Source organism: Notothenia rossii, assembly GCF_949606895.1.
Source record: "Notothenia rossii genome assembly, chromosome: 2".
In the NCBI taxonomy this organism is placed as follows: Eukaryota; Metazoa; Chordata; class Actinopteri; order Perciformes; family Nototheniidae; genus Notothenia; species Notothenia rossii.
This window is the reverse complement of record NC_136904.1, coordinates 45,542,035-45,563,447: the sequence shown is the minus strand read 5'-3', so window position 1 is coordinate 45,563,447 and position 21,413 is coordinate 45,542,035. Positions and strand designations below refer to the sequence as shown.

Here is a 21,413-nt window from a genome sequence, read left to right as displayed (position 1 = left end):
TTAAAAGTATCTTTAAAATAGGAAGAACATTACACTATGGTTAAACAACACAGCACGTAACCGCCAAAACACATTTGCAACCAGGAATATTTCAAAAACCGCCAAAACACATTTGCAAGCAGAATTAGATCAATAATCCGCCAATACACTTTTGCCAGCAGCTTCAAAACGTTGAAAATACAACAATCCTTCCCTTTAACATCCAAAAATGTATTCAGCCTTCTAGTTCCAACTGTGACCAGAAGTATTATTCGTTCTTCACAAGATGGAGGTCAGGGAAATGCCTCATTGGAGTGAAACCAGCTGCATAAGAACAAAGAAAGGAGTGCTTTGAATTTGCATTTCACGAAATGGCGATTGCCCTGTCTTTGTTTTTCCACATGTGGGGTGTAAACAAGATGGCACCCGATTATTTCGCAGTTTTTCGAGTTTAAACAATGGCGAGGTGATCTTTAAACGAACCGTAACAAAGTAAACCACTGGTGTGGTATTATAAACCCTGAAATCCAAGCCAAAACAACACTTAGTTTAAAATAACAACATTTCTATCTAGTTTACTATGAACAAAATGGGCTTTATCTTATTGATATCATCACTTAAAGTTAGGAACCCTTACGCACTAGCTATAAACCTGTTCACGTAATATTTGACTTTATAGTCGACTATAGGCTTTATCTTATTGATATCATCACTTAAAGTTAGGAACCCTTACGCACTAGCTATAAACCTGTTCACGTAATATTTGACTTTATAGTCGACTATGGTTAACTGTTGCTATTTGGACACGCCAAACCGGGACCAATATGGAGACCTATCAGCAACTAATAATAGGCCGTCGTCTTATTACTGCACTGCTGTTGTAATTCCAATTACCGTAACCCACCTGCAATATCTTGTTTAAAACAGAACAGTTTTAACCACTGATAAAGGCTTAGACCTTAACAAAGCCTTTTCTTGAAAAGGACTTTCTTTAAAGCACTGACTTCGGTTACTTAACCCTGAGTTGATTCACTATGCCCTGCTGGTTTTCACTTACTCGGCCCTTAACCGATTCGCTATGTCTCCAGATCTTAACAAAAATCGTCAAATGGGCTATATACCCTTACGTCATAGGCTAACTAACTACGAGCGTAACACGACGTGAAAACAGCAAGGCACCTATCCGAAGTACAATGTCCACACACATTTATATTTAAAATTCAACACCCACACATGGTTAATAGCATGCAGGGTTAATGGAACAAAAGAAAGTGTGAACTCACCCTGCTTGTGACAAAACAATGCCTTGTGGTTTTAGAGTGATTATTTTATCAATTTGGGTTGTTTTAACATTAAAATGCACAGCTATTTTCAGGATCCGCCGGCTGCCGTCAAACACACAAATCTAACATTGCCTAGTTTAACTAGTGAAGAATCTTTGTCATAACAGGCATCTTCGTACCGATTGATTTGAGCTCTTGTGTGTCGAATGGCTGCAACCGTCTCCAAGAAACAGCCGGTTGGTTTTCTCTCCTCGGTCAGCGGGATCACGTCGGGGAACTCACCAGATTGTAAACTGTGTTCGTTATTCTCCCGTCCAGGAGAGAAGCTTTAAAATTAGACTAAATGGAGTCTCTGTGAAAGTTCAATTGGGTACTTTAATTTAAAAAAGGCGCAGGTTGGTCACAAGCATGATATTGTTCAGTCAGACAAACAGCTGTGATCCGCTCCTCGTTAGGGAAGAGAAGAGCCGATCTCTCCTCCGGTGCTGTTATATATCTTCTGCTGGCTCCTCCCCGCCAGCCGGCTCGCCTCGTCTCCAATGTCCGTTGTTGCATTTAAACAGAGGATTGGTTCTTTTCACATTCAATATATGCTTAACACGCCTTTTCTCCTCATATTCTCTTTCATCACTTTTCATTTAACACATTCTAAACGCTGTAATCAATACTCTAAAAAATACTTCTCGGCTCGTTTGGTTTCCGGTCATTCCGGATGTTGTCACATGCTACTCTCGTCTGTAAACAATAATGTATTCAAATAAACTGTACCTTCATTTAATATTCAGCATGGTAGTATCTCGACATCTATAGTTGTAGTGTTAAATCAATAGGCTTCGGTTTGCACCACTCCATATCATTTCGCTACTAAATTCACCTCTTTAGGAAATCGTATATTAGCCACATGCTAAATGCTAACCGTAGATGAAGGATTTTCAGAATAAAAGCTTAACAGCTTGTGCACAAGAATTTCTGGTTTTTCAGTATAAAAGAGCGTTAAAACTGATGGCATGTTTAAACTACATTTCCCCATTAAAACATTGATTTTAATTTCTAACACCACCTAATATCAATTCAAACATCATGACACAATTCCATCAAATTAATTAACCTTGAGGACATTATTCAACTTCTGAAATCCTCCTCCTGCTGCCTTGATATTATTCCAACAGGATTTTTCAAAGATGTTTTGCCTTGCATGGCCTCAGATCTACTTCATATAGTAAACAAATCTCTTCACTCAGGTATTTTTCCACAGGCCCTGAAAACTGCAGTCATTAAACCGATCCGAAAAAAGAATAATCTAGATGCTTCGGTGATGAACAATTACAGGCCCATACCAAACCTGCCATTTCTAAGTAAAATCATTGAAAAAGTTGTTTTTCAACAGTTGAGTAATTTCTTGCATTTAAATAACTGTTTCAATGTGTTCCAGTCAGGCTTTCGTCCAAACCACAGCACTGAGACTGCTCTTGTAAAGGTCTTCAATGAAATCCACTTAAACACAGACAGTGGCAGAACTTCAGTGTTAGTATTATTAGATCTCAGTGCTGCGTTTGACACTGTTGACCACAACATATTACTAGACCGACTAGAAAACTGGGTGGGACTTTCGGAAACAGTTCTAAAATGGTTTGAATCCTACTTGAAGGACAGAAAAAACTTTGTTTCTATAGGCAAATATTAGGGCTGTCAAACGATTACAAATTTTAATCAGATTAATCACAGCTTAAAAATTCATTAATCATGATTAATCACCATTCGAACTATGTCCAAAATATGCCATGTATATTGTGGGAATGGAAAGATAAATGAAAGAAGGCGGATATATCCATTTAACATACATTATACGAATGTTTATTATAACATTGTTCTGTGTGTGAAAATGGAAGACACCCCACACACCTATCAATCATCAAACCGTGGGGTCTTATTTCATTACGTGTTGGGGGTGGGGGGTGAACGTTGTGATCAGCTGTTTTAGCGCAGTTCTCCAGTGAAGGGGGGAGGGGGGGGGAGGCTCCCTCCGCAGCCGGTTGGCGTAGTTTTGGCACAATTCCTTTGTACAGACCGACGTTAACAGCAGCCCTGTCTGTGCACACGGAGACCGACTCTGTGGTCCGGTGATCTAACCGCCTTCTGGAAAAGCTTCACAAGTACGTCGGTACCCAAATGCGCATGCGTACCTGCGTACCAGTTATGTACACCATAGATATATATATCTATGATGTGCACCCCTGTACTACAGCAAAAGTATTCTCCGTCGGGACTTCCTGCAACAACACCACGCCGTTATCTTGATTCTGATTGGCCAGAAGACATGATCAAAGATGTTCTATTGAGAAGACGATCACTACGTGACAACATTTTTCAAAACCGTTTCTGGTCTTTGGTATTTCCAGACAAGGGGCTACTGAAATCAATCTTACAAACTGCTGTCTGTGCAATTCTCGGCGCGAGTTGGCGGACTTTATTTTGCTTACTTTAACATCATTTTTCATGATGGGGCTAAGCCATTTCTTGGTATGGGTGTAGCCTACCCAAGCCATACCCTGGTGCTGCCACTGTTGGGATGTATGGGGCGGGTCATTCTGCACATGCGTTAAATGCATTAAATATTTTAACGCAATTAATTCAAAAAATTAATTACCGCCGTTTACGCCATAATTTTGACAGCATTAGTAAATATACATTTGAGTTGACAAATATTACATGTGGGATACCTCAAGGCTCCATCTTGGGCCTCTTCTCTTTAACATCTACATGCTACCACTGGCTCAGATAATGAAGAACAACAAAATGAGTTACCATAGCTATGTGGATGATACAGAAATGTACGCAACAATTTCACCAGGAGACTATGCTCCAATTCAAACACTGAGTAAGTGCATTGAACAAATCAATGACTGGATGTGTCAGAACTTTCTCCAATTAAACATAAATAAAACTTGTTGATCATCGGGTGAGCTGAGGTTCGAGTCCAGGAGGAGAGTAGAGGATAGCAGGTCGGAGAGGTGCTGGCGATCGACAGAGCGTAAATTACGGAAAGTGAGGTTCCTGGATGGGGGGGGGGGGGGGGGGGGGGGGGAGGCGGTGTTGAACTGTATGAGTTTGTGGTCAGAGAGGGGAAAGGGGCAGGGGTGGAGGTCGAGTACTGTGAGGTTGGTGGAGCAGACAAGGTCAAGGATGTGTCCTTTATCGTGGGTGGGGAAGGTGACATGTTGTGTAAATGAGAGATTGTCCAGAAGGGAGGAAAATTCAGAAGCGTGTTTGCAGGTGGTGGAGTCCATGTGGATGTTAAGGTCGCCGAGGAGTAACAGACGTGGGGAGAGGGATGAAGCAATGGTTAGGAGTTCAGTGAGATCAGAGAGGAAAGAGGGGTTTGGTTTAGAGGGGCGGTAAATGAGGATAACTGTCAGTGAGGGAGGGATTTTGAAGGCGAGAAATTTGAAGGATGGTACTGAGGGGAGGGTGAGTTCTTTAGTCCGGATGTTCTGGTTGTAGATGACAGCCAGCCCACCACCACTGGGTGAGGGGCGGGGTTTAGTGATGTAATTAAAACCAGGGGGGGATGTTTGATTGAGCGAGAAGAAGTAATTGGGTTGTTGCCAGGTTTCAGTGAGCAGAAGGAAGTCGATGGATTTGTCCAGGATGAGTTCGTGAAGGATGTGGGCTTTATTGTTGAGTGACCGTATATTTAGGAGGGCAAAATTGGTCAAGTGGGGGGTTGGAGGGGTGGTGGCAGGCTGGAGAGGTATGAGGTTGTCTAGGTTAGCAGCGCAGGGGTGGGCATGAGAGGGGGGGCAGTGGAGCAGAGGAGGGGGGCTTGATGGTGGGGAGAAATTGCTTGTTATATGTGTTGGGAGGCGGAGGGGAGTGGGATCCGCTCCAGGTATTCCGTGCAGCTGGGAGTGTACGTGAGCAGGGGAGAGTGTAAGAGGAGCAGTAGGAGTTGCGTTCTGATGACGCACCAGGTGTGCAACAGTGCGTCGCGTGGAGCAGATGGATGCAATGGATTATCCGTGCTGAAGGTAAACAAAACTGCGGCGGGTGCTTCGGGGAATGTAGCGGGGTCGACGAAGGAGTCCAAGATGTCTGATGACTGAGATGGAAGACGGAGTGGAGGAGTTGGTCAATGACAGCAGCTGTGAGATGGAGTATTTCAGCATGATGACAGGCGGAATGGCTGGGAGCAGTGTGATGGCAGCGATAGCAGCTAGCGGGCTAGGTTCACAGAGGTGGAGGATTGTTTTGGAGACGAGGAAGATCCACGACATGGCAGGAGGATGTGAGCAGCGGGACGGGACAGATGCACCCCAGAGATGAAGGCAGGAGGCAGAGAGAGTCCAAGGTTGTTGCGTGGGACGGAGACAGACAGTAGGCGATGTAGCAGATAGCAATAGCCACCCGGCACTTTGATGGCTACGTGAGGGCAGCCGGCTACAGCCAGCAACGGAGGCAGAAGTCCAAAATAAGTAAAAATTTAAAAACAATGTGCATTGCATTCAAGATGTGTAATGCAGGGCAGTGGTCCAATTCGAAAGTTTGAAGAACGAATGGTAGCTGAGGGTGATAGAGGTTGACAGAGGCGGAGAAGCGGCGAACAGTCAACGCCAGCGTCCTCTCCAGCCATGAGCCATGAGTCATGTTTGCTGGTGACGTGTGGAATCTGTTACAGGTATCCGTGAGATTTGGGTATATTTTGGAGAGTTTAGAGTTGGTGTAATAGATACGGTGGACAACTTTTAGTTGTATAAGATTGAGAACTATTGTTCACTCTCGCTAATGCGCCATCCCAGACCTCATCATCTATTGCTTGGACTAGTTCCTCTTCCCAATCTTGTTTGATTTTACAAAGCGATGTTTCTGTGGGACGGGAGACGGAATTGTAAATTCTTTAAATCCAGAATTGAATCAATTATTGAATCCGGAGGGATATTGGGGAAGGAAGGGTTATTTAGTTTAACCCAGTTTCGGACCTGGAAGTAGCGAAATAGATGAGTGCCTGGAAGGCAACATTTGTCAGAGAGTTGGCTAAAGCTACCGAAAACATTATTAATTTTATTAATTAATTAATTTATTCATTTATTTAACAGGGACAGTGCACATTAATGAACATTTCTGTAAATGTACCAGAGTTAGCCAAGAGGCTATTTTTCATCTATAGTCCCTGGACAGATTTTAAAAGTCAACCTAAAACAAGTAAATACAATACATTTAAAACATGCAACAGACATTACTGGGATACTTAAATAAAACAATTTAAAATACAGAACATTAATATAAAACAAATAAAACAAAACAAAAGAACATGTTAAAACACAGGCAGTGGGTTGTAAGGAGCAGAAAATTGGGTCAGTGTTGGCAGAGCTGATTCCTCACTAACCATATTTTGAGTTTTGATTTAAATAAAGTGAATGTGGTCTGGTCTCTGATTGGAGGTGGGATTGAGTTCCATTGCTGAGCAGCTTTAACAGAAAATGAAGACTGACTGAAATAACTTTTTCTGAGTGGAATAATGCTATCTCCTCTCGCTGCACCTCTTGTTACCCTAGTTGCAGTTGTATGTTAATAAACTGTCTAAGAGGAGGTGAGGTAAGGCCATTGACAATCTTGTAAAAAAGGCAAGCATTTGCATGTTTAATCAGGTTTTCCCAGCTTAGCAAGTTGTATTTTTAGAGTATTGGGCAGTGATGCGAAAAAACAGATTTTTGGTCCAGTATTTTGAGTGTTTGTTTGTACAATGACTCCAGTGGTTTTAATGTTGTTGTACTGGCATGTGAACATGTAGTTAAACAGTAGGTGATGTGTGAGAGAACCATAGAGTGTGTGTACATCAGAGATGCCTCAATTGACATGTAATCTCTGGTGAACCTTAAATTCGACAGACTGAATTTGACCCTATTACATATTTTTTTAACCTGAGCCTTGAAATTGAGTGTTGAATCAATCATGACTCCAAGGTATTTGTATTCTGACACCACCTGTAGCCTCTCCCCTGACACAAAAACATCTGGCGCAACACAAGAGGACTTTGTTTTGGTGAAGAAGATGCATACTGTTTTACAAATATTTAGTTGCAAACAGCATTATTCCAACCAAGTTGTTACATGAACCATGGTGTTTGTCAGTTCATTAGCCACTTGTAGGGTGACCAGGTCCCAACAAACCAAATGTGGGACAAGGAGTATGTTTGTGTGGGACACCCTCTCAACAGCACCCCGGGAAAAAAAATCTCTATTTCTATTCTGTTTCATTTGGTTTATTCAACAGCATCCAATAAACAATGACAGAAAGTGAAGTCAAAATGCAGTAACAATTTAGTATCTTGATAAAGAAAAGTAAAGTAAGGCTAACCAAGGCAGCAGGCATTATTCACTTCAAGTGTTTAGTTTATGCATCTACCTAATTCAACTAGTGTATTACCTGTAAAAGTAGGTACAACAAACATTTATAGATAAATACAAAATACAAATCAAAACTGGCCAGGAGGGAACAAAAACATAATAATTAGGGATGTCCCGATCCGATCACGTGATCGGGGCCGATCACGTGATTTTCTAAAGATCAGAATCAATCGGAATCGGGAGCAAGGAGATCGGGGATCGGGAAAAGAAAATGTTTTTTTATAAAATATTTGTATAATTTTATTTAATGTTACAAAACAAAAATGACCATGTTCACATCTTAAAGTCATCCTGAGGCCTTAGTTTTGGTTTAAAATTACACAACATCATGTATGTGTTGCTTCTTTTGGGCTTGTTTTCATATACCTGGTTGCTTATTTCTCTCAAATCTGGCAACCGAGTGGGCAGGGTGCAGTGTCTAATAGTAGCAGTAAGCTAACGAGAGGCTACGTTCAGCTGGTGACTCGGGACACAGAAAATGTCAGGAGTTTGGAACTATTTTAAAATTGAAAGCGAAGGCAGTGTAACAGCCAAATGCAATGTTTGCGAGGCGGAGGTTCCGCGTGGTGGAAAGAACAGAGCCTCATTCAACATGACCAATCTTATACGCCACCTGAGAAACAAACACCAAGAGGAACACGAGGAGTACACATCGACCACTCGGGCAAAGGCACTAAAACAACCAACACTTTCTGAGACTTTGAAAAGGAAAGAGAAACTGTCCCAGAACAGTGACAAGGCCAAACAAATAACAGCCAAGATAGCTGAATTCCTCGCGTTGGATGACCAGCCGTTATCTGTGGTGGAGAACGTGGGGTTTCGCCGTCTCATGGAGCACTTGGAGCCACGTTACGAGTTGCCTTCTCGTCATTTCTTTACAGAGAAAGCTCTGCCTGCCCTTCATAACAAGCTTCGTGGCCACCTGCAAGCCCTGTTAACAGACGTGCCTGCTTTCGGGTTTACCACAGACATATGGAGTTCTTCTGTGTGTCCAATGTCACTCCTTAGCTTCACTGCACAGTGGATCGACTCGCAGTTTAATTTACGACATGCGACCTTGCACGCTCAGAACTTTCGCGGATCTCACACAGCAGATCGTGTGAGAGAGGCCGTCGAGGGGATGCTTAACAGTTGGGGAATAGATAAGCCTCGGGTCCATGTCATTTTGCGGGAGAACGCGCGAAATATGGTGAAAGCCATGGATGATATGGAAATAACGAGTGTGGGCTGTGTTGCACACACGCTCCAACTTGCTGTGCATGAGGGTCTGCTGTCTCAGCGCAGCGTCATAGACGCACTGGCCACCACGAGGAAAATTGTTGGCCATTTCAAACATTCCCCGTTGGCCTATTCCCGGCTGGAAAATATCCAGAAGGATCTGAAGATGGACGTCAAGCGTCTACAGCAGGACGTGCAAGTGAGATGGAACAGCAGCCTCTACATGCTGCAGAGCATCCTGGAGCATAAGTGGGCTCTCTCTGTGTATGCAGCTGACTACAGCCTGCCAGCCACACTGACAGCCAACCAGTGGACCCTGATGGAGAAGACAGCTGAGGTGTTAGCTCCATTTGAGGAACTCACCAGGGATGTGAGCAATCCCACTGCATCTGCAGCTGATGTCATCCCTGCTTGTCCTGGTTTGCTGTGCTGCCTCCTAGTCGCCACCATGGTTTGCTGTGCTGCCTGGGGATGCTCAAATCGCTCCGAGAAAGGAGTACGAATGTACGGCTTCCCCACTGACACAGAGCGGAGGAAAAAATGGCTGGCTCAAGTCAGCAGGAGCAATTTCACGACCAACAGCAAAAACATATGTGAGGTAATTATATACAAACACTGCATTTGCACTTTTTCACAAAACGAAAACCACACCATTGGGAAAGCTTAATGTTTTGTTTAATACAAAAAAACAGGGAAAGGCTTGAAAAACACTGAGAGTTGAGACTCAGGGTGCAGGGTGAGGGTCTCAGTGCAGGTATTCAGGCTCCATTGAATCCCTCTCTGGTTCTTGTGCTGAAAGAGGGAGTAACAGACAGGAGAAAGGGTTATACACACCTATATAGCACACCTATTGGATGGGAAATTGCCTTGGGGAGATAAGGTGTGGTCTTTGCTCCCAACTGAAGTTATGGAACTTTATTATTTGTGAGTTTAACAAAGTATGACAAATGGCATCAGTAACAGATGTGATATGAATTTCTATAAAGTTGTCTCACATTCTTGGTCATATTTTATATACAGTATGTAATGAGTATAACATGTCCAGTAAGTAACGTGTTTCCTAATACTGTGTATTCAACCACTATGGTATAGTGTAGGGTACTATGGTATGGTATCCTAGCTTAAATCTGTTATCTGTAAAGTTTAACGTTCCCTAAATCTACTAATTTAGGGATAATCCACTGACATCCTTTAATACACATGTTAATTTGAATCAGATGTACTGATAATATCCGCAATATAAATCTTTAAACTTCTTCTTACCTTTAAAAGTCCGTCACGAACGGTCTATTATGCTGCAACTCTACAGCTCTGCTAGCCTTGGCGCTAACTTCCGGGGAACGATTGAGAGGCTCCACGATCCGCCATTGCTGTAAAAAAGTGGTCCATTGGAGTGAACGGAGATGACGTAACGCTCAGTCTATATGGCGCTGCCTGCTGCTAGTTCTCATTTTAGGAACACGCTTAGGAAAGGGAATGTGTGTTTGACTCTCCTTTTTGAGGGCATTTTTTTGGGGGGAGAATTTGGGTGTTAGGTCCTACTATGTTTATTTTTGTTTTTTGTATTTTTGTTGTTCGTTTCTCCTGCTTTCCATTAAATAGGCACAATACCACCTCTTCATATACTTCTGGGTCAAATTTTGATGATGGTTAATGTAACAGGAAATGGTGAAGCATGTCTAAGACTTGTCTCCTGGAAATGTAAGGGCATGAATGCCCCACTTAAAACACCTTAAAACTGAAATTGCCTTTTTACAAGAAACTCATCTGACCACCAAGGACCACCATAGGTTAAATGCATCATGGGTTGGCCAAACCTTTCATTCCAATTTCAGTAGTAGAGCAAGAGGCGCAGCTATTGTGATGCATACAAAAATACAGTTCAGCCCGACTAAGGTTATAGCGGATCCTCAAGGTCGCTTTGTAATAGTCTCTGGTTCCCTTAATGTCAAGGTTGTTATCGCCAATCTATATGCGCCCAACTGGGATGATGAAGCATTCATGGGAAAGGTGATATCATCAATACCCAACCTAAACTCCCTACATTTTATTTTGGGCGGTGATCTCAACTGTACAATGGACCCGCGTTTAGACAAATCTAGCCCAAAACGGGACTTCCCCCCTAAAATGGCTAAAGCCATCTCACTATTTATGAGTCAAACAGGATGTGTGGACCCATGGCGTTCTCTCTCCACCCCAAAGCGAAACAGTTTTCTTTCTACTCCTTGGTTCACAAAACATTCTCGAGAATCAACAATTTTTTTATCGATAACTATTTTCTTCCCGCTGTCAAAAGCATAGAATACTCACCTATAGTGATATCTGACCACGCCCCATTGTTACTTGACCTCTCATTCACACTGTTACAAAAGACACGTCCCCCCTGGAGACTAAATTGTACACTGTGAAAAGATGATCGATTCTGTGAAACAATCTCTAAAGCTATTGATGATTTCCTTATAACCAATATGTCTGATGGGATATCACCATCTCTTTTGTGGGAGACGTTAAAAGCAGTGATCCGAGGAGAGACTATCTCTTACTCTGCAAGGCAAACCAAAATGAAAAAGAAAAAACAGTTAGAACCTTTGGGCAGTATAGCAAAACTAGATAGCCAACTCTCAACATGTCCATCCCCTGAACTAGATAAAGAAAGGCAAAATCTTCAGATGGACTACAATTTACTTTCAACGCAAGAGACTGAGAAATTGCTTTTAACATCGCGTGGATTTCAGTATGAACATGGGGAGAAGGCGGGTCGTCTCCTAGTGCACAAAATTAAGAGCCAGTCGGCTTCCCAACAAATTAAAAAAATACGGACCCCTACTCGTGAACTCACAACAATCCCATCTGTTATCAAGAACACCTTTAAAACCTTTTACTCTGGACTATATGCCTCAAAAGCTCTGGTCGATAATGCGAACAAAACTAAATTCTTGGATGATCTGGAATTTCCTTCCATAACACCTGCTCAGGAGGGTGAGTTGGATCAACCTCTAAAGCCTAGTGAAATAGCTGACTCGATCAGGCTGATCCAGAGTGGCAAGGCCCCGGGCCCAGACGGCTATCCAATTGAGTTTCATAAACAATTTATTGATAAATTGTCCCCCCTTCTTTTCTGAATGTTCGAGGACTCTCTGGACCGGGGAACGTTGCCACACACTCTGACTGAGGCGGTAGTAACTGTATTATTAAAACCAGGCAAGGATAATTCTGAATGTGGCTCCTATCGCCCCATCTCCCTTCTGAATGCGGACTATAAGATCCTGGCTAAAATACTAGCCTTACGCCTTGAATCAGTCACGCCAAACATCATATCATTAGACCAAACTGGGTTTATGAAAGGCCGATACTCCTTCTCCAACATCCGTCGCCTTCTCAACATCCTCCTCTCTCCTGCATCCAAGGAGACACCAGAGGTGGTGGTCTCATTGGATGCAGAGAAAGCGTTCGACAAGGTGGAGTGGGGATTTCTATTTGAGGTCCTTAAGAGGTTCAGCCTCGGATCCAAATTTGTGTCGTGGATAGCATTTTTATACTCTTCACCCAAGGCTTCAGTGAGTACTAACGGGATAAGTTCTCAATATTTTACACTAGGTAGAGGTACTCGCCAGGGTTGCCTTCTAAGCCCGTTACTTATTTGCCATGGCAATCGAACCCCATCAATTGAGCTTAAATTGGCTAGCTTTACACAAGGAATTACCAGATATGGTTCTGAACACATACTCTCGTTATACGCTGACGATTTACTAATGTTAATTTCTAACCCTATATCTACCATTCCTCAGATAATAGATCTGTTAACCCGATTCGGAAGCTTCTCAGGGTACAAGCTAAACCTTTCCAAGAGTGAGTGCTTCCCCGTAAATGACCTGGCCCTTCAGATCCCCGATAGACTCATCACCTTCAAGATGTCTAGGAGTAATTTTAAGTACTTAGGCGTGAATATAAGTGGAAAACTCTCAGACCTTTACAAAGATAACGTCCCACCACTAATTGACAAGCTCAAATATGATTTGGAAAGGTGGAATAATTTACATTTAACTATCGCTGGGAGGGTAAACTGTATCAAAATGAACGTTCTCCCTCGCTTCCTGTACCTCTTTCAATGTCTGCCAGTCTTCCTACCCAAATCACTTTTTCGTAAAATAGACACACTAATCTCCTCTTTTGTTTATGGCAAGGGAAGACTCCTAGAATTAGGAAAGAGCTTTTACAAAGACATAGATCTACAGGAGGATTAGCGCTTCCAAATATAAGACACTACTATTGGGCAGCCAATATCCACAAAGTAATTCTATGGACTAAGGAACCAACATTGAGTTGGTGTGAGCTTGAAGCCAAATCCTGTCCTAATACCTCACTCTTGGCTTTGCTTACATCTACATTACCCAGATGGCCAACTCAATATTCGAATAACCCGATTGTTGTTTCCACCCTAAGAATTTGGTCCCAATTCAGAAAGGCTCATGGACTTTATGGATCCTCTATACATAGTCCCATTCGCAACAACCATCTCTTTCTCCCCCCTTACACTGATGTGGCCTTCTCTATGTAGCAGAGATTAGGTCTTATCAGAGTAAGGGACCTTTAGATTAATGAAGATACGAAGCATTAAATCTAAAAGTGAGCAATCCAGCATCTTTTACTGGACTCTAATCTAGACTACCTGTGTTTAACTGAGACCTGGCTTCATGAGTCCGCTCCTACAGCAGCCTTTGACGTGCCCGGTTTTAACATTTACCGGAGAGCCAGACGCGGCTCTAAAGGGGGCGGGGTTATGGTGTATGTGAAGGATAGCATCCAGTGTAGTGAAATTCAGTGGTCTAATTGCAATGAACTAGAATGTGTTGGTGTCAATATAACTTTGTCACGACAAATGTCATTTGTTGTAATAGCTATCTATCGGCCTCCTTCTTCAAACAATCAATTTTATGAGAATTTTAGGAAATTATTAAGAGAATGTAATTTTAACAAAGAAGTTATTATAATGGGCGATTTTAACATCAACTGGGAGGATAAATCTGTTAGAAAGAATCTTAAACAGATAACCGATAACTTTGACCTTGTGCAACTGATCAATGGACCTACAAGAATCACTAATTCCAACAGGACACAAATTGATCTAATTTTTTGTAACAAACCAGAGAGACTTTTGAAATCTTTTAATATGTTAACTGGTCTCTCTGACCACAATATTATTCTAATCGCCAGGAACCTAACCAAGAGGCGATTTAGCCCTTCATTCAGGAAAAATGATTCTTTTGGAGTTCCCAAAAACAAATATGTGACCTTTATAAATGCTGTTCAACATATTAAATGGGATGATCTTTTGCTGGTAATAGACCACGAAGATGACAGTAAAATGTTTTCAAAAACATTAGAGAGCACTATCAGAGATTTCAATTGCAAATTCAAGCAGAAAAATAAGAAAAACACTGTCCCTTGGATAAATGACGATATTTTAAAACTGATGAAAGAACGTGATCTAGTCCTAAAAAAATCAATCAAAACTAAATTAAGCCATGACAGGCATCACTTTGCTATGCTGAGGAACAAAGTCATTAAGAAGTTACGGAAGGCTAAGGCAGACTTCTTCTTGACTATAATAGACAAGGCAGGGGGTAATTCTAAAAGGATCTGGAAACAGTTAAAACTATTCACTGGAAATAAATATAAGGAAAGAAAACAGCTTGTACTTAAAGTCAATGAAAAGTTTATAAACAATCCAGCTGACATAGCTGACGTTTTAAACCACTACTTCATTGATTCTGTTGCAACCATTGCACAGTGTTTCTCACCTGACTGCACACATTTTTGTTATTTTAATACAATTGAGCCGGCTTTCAGCATAAGAAATATCACTGAATCTGAAGTTATAAAAGTGATTGGATCACTTAAAGCATCGAGAACAAAGGATATACTTGGCATGGACATGGTTATGCTAAAAGATCTCACCACAACACTTTTTAATCCTATTGCCAAAATGATTAACCTCTCCTTCAGTCAGGGAATGTTTCCAAGTGTTTGGAAGCGATACGATACGATACGATAATACTTTATTTGTCAGATCAAGTCTAAAATTTGACTGAAGCCAGCTATAGTTATCCCAATATTTAAAAGTGGAGACCCCATGTCTTCCTGTAACTACAGGCCAATTAGTATCCTTCCTACAGTGTCAAAGGTTGCTGAGAAACTTGTGTCTGAGCAAATCATTGACCATTTAAACACTAGTACATTTTCTCTGCATCCAATGCAATTTGGCTTTAGAGCAAAATACTCAACAGAGACCGCCAACTGTTTTTTTACAGAACAAATCAAATCAAAAATGGATAAAGGTGGTGTTGTAGGCAGGGCCGCCTTAATGCACGGGCTGACCTGGGCTGAAGCCCAGGGGCCTACGGAGATCGGGGGCCTATCATGAGCCAATTAAAAAATTAAAAAATAAAAATAAAAATTCTTTTTTTTTTTATTTCGGGTGTTTTTTTTTTTTTTTAAATAAACAAATTCTTGGCTTTCAGAATAGGAAACTTTCATTTCCAAAATCACACGATAAATACATTTTTGAATCTTGTAAAGGGAAGATGACAGCTCTCCCTCGCCACTCTGCTGTTCCACAGCGCCGCCCCCCTCCCTCCACTGAAATTATTATTGTAAGACGTAGAGTAATGATAGATAACACAGCAAGGTCCGTTACAGTTTGTTTTCATCTGATTTAAAAAAAAACAAAGTCTTGGCTTTCAGAATATTAAACTTGTTTCGGCAAATTCAGATGATAAATACAACTTTGAAGCTTGTAACGGCATAATTACAAGCGGAGAACGGAGTAACTTGACGTCACAGCAGGCATAACAACAGCCGATGTTTCTCGTGAGGGTTTTCCCCGGGAAACAAACACAATACACACAAACGCAAATATACACAAACACCCACACGTCAGAATGAGAATATGTTTCACATGTGACTTATTCAAATTGCGAGTGATTGAGTGAAGAAAAAGTTTGAGTGGCGCTCGGAAAAGGAAATTGTTGAGGGAAAAGGAGTTTCGAGACAAGCAGCTATTACAAAAAATGCCGACGCTTACAGGTTATTTTAAACCTGTAGGCCAGGATGAGGAGGAAGGACAGATGAGTTCTGTACCGAGCGGTAGCGGTGCCGGCCGCGGGGCCTCGGAGACAAGTAGGCCGTCTGGTTCTGATAGCGATGGAGTAGCGGGAGAGGAAAAACAGACAGGAGGGACATTATCTGTTGGAGGAGATGGAGAGGACGACGAGGACTTGCTACGTGGAGGGGAGCCAACGGCAACCGGACAAATACATGAGGGAGGCCCGATACGTCACTCATATGGAGGAGAGGACCAGGCGCGTGTAGAGCAGAGTGGAGAAGTGCGATCACAGAGCCTGCCGAGGCTATAAATGACTTTGATTTGTTGTTTAAATAGGGGGCCTATAAAAACTATCAGCCCCAGGGCCTGATGGCAGGTTAAGGCGGGCTTGGTTGTAGGAGCTGTGTTTCTTGACCTAAAAAAGGCTTTTGACACTGTTAATCATAAAATACTCATATCTAAGCTTTCCAGTTTTAACTTTTCTTCACAAACACTTAGATGGTTAGAATCATATTTGTTTAACCATTTGTTAAATTGCGATTGAAAGTGCGAAGCGGTTCAGGAGAATGGCGGCAAACATTAACCACACTGGAGAGTGAAGAAACACACTCCTCAATGTCAGTTTTGGTGATTTATTGACAAGGATGACGACACCCTAAAACAGAATAATGCAGCAAGATAAGCTGACAAAGTATTACATCCATGCAATTCAATCAACACAAATATATACCACGAAACAGAGTATAGTAGTATAATAGTATAATATATATATAGTATAATATATGGTATAATATAATAGTGGAAACAGTCTTACATGAATGAGTGGACGAACGTCTCAACTCGAGGCGGAGTGCATGAACAATGTTTGAACTAAAATGGCCGCTCGGCACTTCCGGGTCAGAGCACGGCATAACCAGGCAGCGACAGCAGTGACACTGCCCTCTAGTGGCCGGCGATAAACTCTTCATCCCCCCCAGACCGGAAAGCTATGGGCCGGAATAGGTTAACGGTCTACATCCCGTATCCAGCTGCCAGACTCGGGCTCGTAACGTGCAGGCGGCCTCCTCAAGCGGCCCGGCCGAGTCGGCTGGGGCAGCGTCGGCGGCGACTGCGGCACCGGGAGCGGTGCACCCAGGAAGGCACCCGTAGGAACAGCGAGGTCAGAGGACGCCCCATCAGCAGGCGTCGGTGGGGAAGCGCCAATAGCCGAGTCGCGGGGCCCGACAGCCGGCCGCTGAGCAATCCCCTGGGGCGTCGCCCAGCCCGGGTGGATAGGTGGGGGCTGATGACCCAGGGCAGCGGGCGGCGGCGACGGCGCAGCCGACTGCTCGCGGGCGCAGGGTGTGGCCGGCGTGTAGGCACGGAGGAACCGCCGGTTGCGCAGTGTCAGACGTCCCGAACCGTCAACCCTGACCCGATACTGGTCGTGGCCCGGCGACTCCACCACGATCCCCGACCTGTCCCATTTGTGGGGGCTCGGGCCTTGCTGGTTCTGGAGGAATACCCTTTCGCCGAGTGCCAATGGGCGGAGCGGTCTCGAGTGAGCCCCCAGAGACTCGGTGGTACGGGACATACGGGTCCGAAGGGCGTCCTCCTTCGCCGCCCATGCCTCGCGCCATAGCAGGCGGATATGCGGGTTCGAGAACTTCTCGAGGCGGTTCACGAAGGAGAGCGAGCCACGAAGTGGGCGGCCGAAGATGATCTGTGCTGGCGAGAGGTCGCAGTCGGGGTCAGGCGTGTTACGCAACTGCAGCATAGCGCGCAGGAAGCGGTCCTGATCAAGGCTGCCCGACGGGCCGGTGTTGGACATCAAGAGGCGCTTAGCAGTCTTAACCGCAACCTCCGCCCTCCCATTCGACTGCGGAAAGCTAACGGAAGACACACGGTGTTCGACGTGCCATAAGCGGAGGAAGTCCTCGGTGTGGCTCGCCTTGAATTCCGGACCACCGTCGCTCGAGAGCTCCTCCGGTACGCCGAAGGTGGCGAAGAACGACCGGAGGTGTTGGACCAGGCCAGCTGAGCCCGCCAGGGCAGTACCCGCCGTAGAGCTCAGGACCTCTACCCAGCCCGAGAGCCGATCCCCGACAACTAGGTAGTGACGGCCCCCATAGTCGAAGAAGTCAGCAAACACCGCCTCGAATGGCGTGGACGGGGGTGGGGACGGCCGGGGGGGTGTAGCCGCCTGTGACGGAGCATTGCGGTTGCAGTCTGCACACCCGTCCCTGGTGGCCTGAATGTCCCCGGACATCCCGGGCCAGTAAACTATGGCTCGGGCATGCTGCCCCATAGCTGAGGTCCCCTGGTGAGCGGCATGGAGATGCCGAAGGACCCTCCCACGGAGGGATGGGGGAACCACGACGCGGTCCCGATAGAGCAGGACGCCGTCCTGGGCGTAGACGGACTCACAGACCGATGACAGACTCGCCAGGGCAGGGTCGTTAACGTCAATCCCACCCTCTTGCTCGATGAGTTGGAGGAGGTGGCCGAGGCATCCATCAGCCGCTGTTTCCCGTGCGAGGAGGGGCCAAGAGACGGCTCCGAGCTCCCGTGCGTCGTCGCGGATGGAGGCCATGAGTGCTGACTCCATGGCGTCAGGCCCGCTCGGCAGCCCCAATGAGAGGCCGTTCGCTGAACCCGAGGGGGAAGGATGCCTCGACGTGGCATCAGCGGCATAGTTGCTCTTGCCAGGCAGATGCACAATGTCGAAGCGCCATGGGAGGGTGCGCTGCTTCAGTCTAAACAGACGCGAGTTTGTGATCTCATCCAGCGTACGGTCGCCAAAGATTTTCACCAACGGCTTATGGTCGGTGACCACGACGAGGTTGTCGGACCCCTGCGTGAAGTACCGCGTCTGTTCCAGGCCCCATGCCACAGCTAGGGCCTCTCCCTCGACGGCTGCATAGCGCTGCTCCGCAGGGGACAGGAAACGCGAGCCCGCGAGGGTGACCCTCCACCCTCCTGGACAGCAGTCCGGTATGCCCGAGGCACAGTGACAATGTTGCTGGAGCAGGAAGTAGCCAATGCCACGCATGGACCAGTCAGGGCGGAGGCAGGTCCGCTTCTGCATGTCGTAGATCTCCACGCCCTCGCGGATGGCCTCCATTATGGCTTGCTTGGACGTCTGGAAGGCCTCCTCCAGAACGGGGGACCATAGGAACGCACAGCGTGGGCTGAGGAACGGCTTAAATGGAGCCATCGTGTCACGCAACTGGGCGTAGTTAGCCACCTGGTTGACAAGGCCGAACCAACTCCTGATGTCCGTCGTGGAGCCTGGGGTGGGGAAGTCCCGGATGGCGTCCAAGTATTTTGGGAGCGGTTCGATGGTAGATTCCGACACCCTGAAGCCAGCGAAGTCGACGCACCTCTCCGCGAACTGAAGCTTGTCCGGATTCAGCACGATCCCCGATCGGCCGACACGCGTCAGGAAGTCGATGGTCCTCCACCAGTGTTGCTCCAGGTCGGTGTCATAGTGGATGGTGTCATCCACACAACGTTCCTTGCGTTCATAGTCCGAGAGGACGGCGTCAAACCGACGGTTGTAGCCATCCCCTGACGACAGGAAACCCTGTGGTGCCCTGGTGTAGCGCCAACGGCCGAAGGGCGTGATGAAGGTAGTGAGGTGGCGATCCGACTCACGCAGGGGAACACTGTGGTAGCCGTTCCAGGCGTCCGTGACGGTCTTCCAGGTGCCCTTCGGGACGCGGCGTGCGAGGTGGAACGGGGACTCAGTGGCGAAGGTCTCACGTTGGCAGAACTTGTTGAGGGGGGAGAGGTCCACGGTCCTGCGGGGGGAACCGTCGTGCTTCCGAGTGACTACCATACGATGGCACCACGTCACCGGCTCGCCGTACGGCACGCGTTCAATGACCCCAAGGGCTTCGTCCCGCAGGAGGTCATCGTGAACCCTCCGCTGCCAGTGTAGAGGCACCGTAGCCGCGGTGTGGCATGCCTTAGGCGTAGCTGCGGGGTCCACGTGCATCTCGATAGGCGGCCCCTCCATGCATGGTAGTGCCCGATGGGGGCAAGTATTGAATGTCGACGAGGCATATCTCCCGAGTAGCCAACCTTTCATCCGGTTATTGTTCTCTGGCGTACAAGGGAACGGCAGTGCTGCGGGGCGCGCCGGGGGGACCGTGCGCTGAGGACATGAGCATTGGGCGTCCCCGGGGTCACTTGGCCCCACGCAGCCGCCGTTGGTTGACCTCGTCGCATTGATGGACAGGGGCTGGACTGGCGTGTCAGCCGTGTCAGGGCTACGCCTGTCCTTGGGCCCCCTTGCAACGTCGTCCGACGGGAAGTTACTGGGCAAGAGGCCGAGGTTGAGCAACGACTCGTAGGAGAGGTACATGGCCCGGACTGAGCTGCTCACATATACCATGGAACGGCAGGATGTAGTACGGCCCCCGCTGCAGGTCGTCGAGAGCCTAGCGAAGAACGCTCCCTCGATGGCTATAGGGGAGCGGTTGGCGGCCAACAGGCTGAGGCTGACGGGTCGCAGGTCGTCCCGCGCGAAACCGCAGGCCAGGAACTCCTCCAGAGACCAAAGGTCCGACTGCGCGCCAGTGTCTGCGACGGCGGATATTCGAGCTCCGTCGGCCGAGCCCCGGTTGCTGGTGCCATCCCTCGGCCCGACTGGCATGTCCATCGAGATGGTGATTAACGCCCGGGGGTGGTCTCTCAGCCTGGCTCGCCTCCATTCGCCCTTGGAGAAGATGTGGTGCTCGAGTATGATAGGTGAAGGCCTGTCGACACAGCCGTGCGACGTAGGGGCGCGGCGTCGGCGAAGGCTCCCGCGACGTCGGCCAGGGCGGGCTCCAGCTTGCACCGACGAGACCTGGGATACCAGCTCCGACCCCATGGCGGCCTGTTGACTGTCGGATGACGGCTGTTGACGCCTCTGTTGTCGGCGGGCCCTGTAGCAGCCGATGCACACCTGGTGAGGCTTAGGGTTCCACCCGCGAGGCCCCTCCGTGAAGACGTTAAAGACGTTCTTACATTCCGGACACAAGGCACGTTTAGCCCCGTCCGCGGGGCTCGGGGCGGGGCTCGCCTGTGGAGTCGTCTTCAAGCGCCGGAATGACGACATGGCTGATAGGGAGGACGACGGGAGAGCGTTACGGGCCATCTCTTTGTTCTCGACGAGTGCAATCACGTCATTAACTGGCTTGACCAGGACGTCAGTTGTCCCTAGCGTCTCGCGGCGTATGTCCGAGTCATAGATGCCATTGAGCAGCACATCGCGGATAATGTGGTCGGTATAGTCCACGTCCTTACCACACTCGCATACCGCATTATATGCGCATGTCTCTGCTTTACCCCGCACTCTGGCAGCGAATGCGCGGAATGTCTCGTCGCGTTCCTGGCGTAACTGAAGTAGTTCGGTGCGCAGGACGCATGTAGCAACTGGGATGACAGCTAGGGAAC

The 21,413-nt window shown here is 46.5% G+C and overlaps 1 protein-coding gene across 5 annotated transcripts in view; it reads left to right on the top strand.

Moving 5' to 3' along the window:
• The window catches only part of dok4 (docking protein 4), a 166,989-nt gene that overhangs the window by 71,333 nt on the left and 74,243 nt on the right, over nt 1-21,413 (top strand). For 2 of the 5 annotated variants that reach the window (XM_079667219.1, XM_079667220.1), the window contains exon 1: nt 5,971-9,482. The exons of 1 other annotated variant lie outside the window; for it this stretch is intronic. In XM_079667219.1, the coding sequence (XP_079523345.1) occupies nt 8,145-9,482 (1,338 nt within the window). In that variant the 5' untranslated portion in view covers nt 5,971-8,144. Of the gene's footprint in view, nt 1-5,126; nt 5,291-5,781; nt 5,938-5,970; nt 9,483-21,413 lie in introns of those variants that run through there. 2 more of the 5 variants (XM_079667221.1, XM_079667223.1) reach the window with 2 other exon arrangements.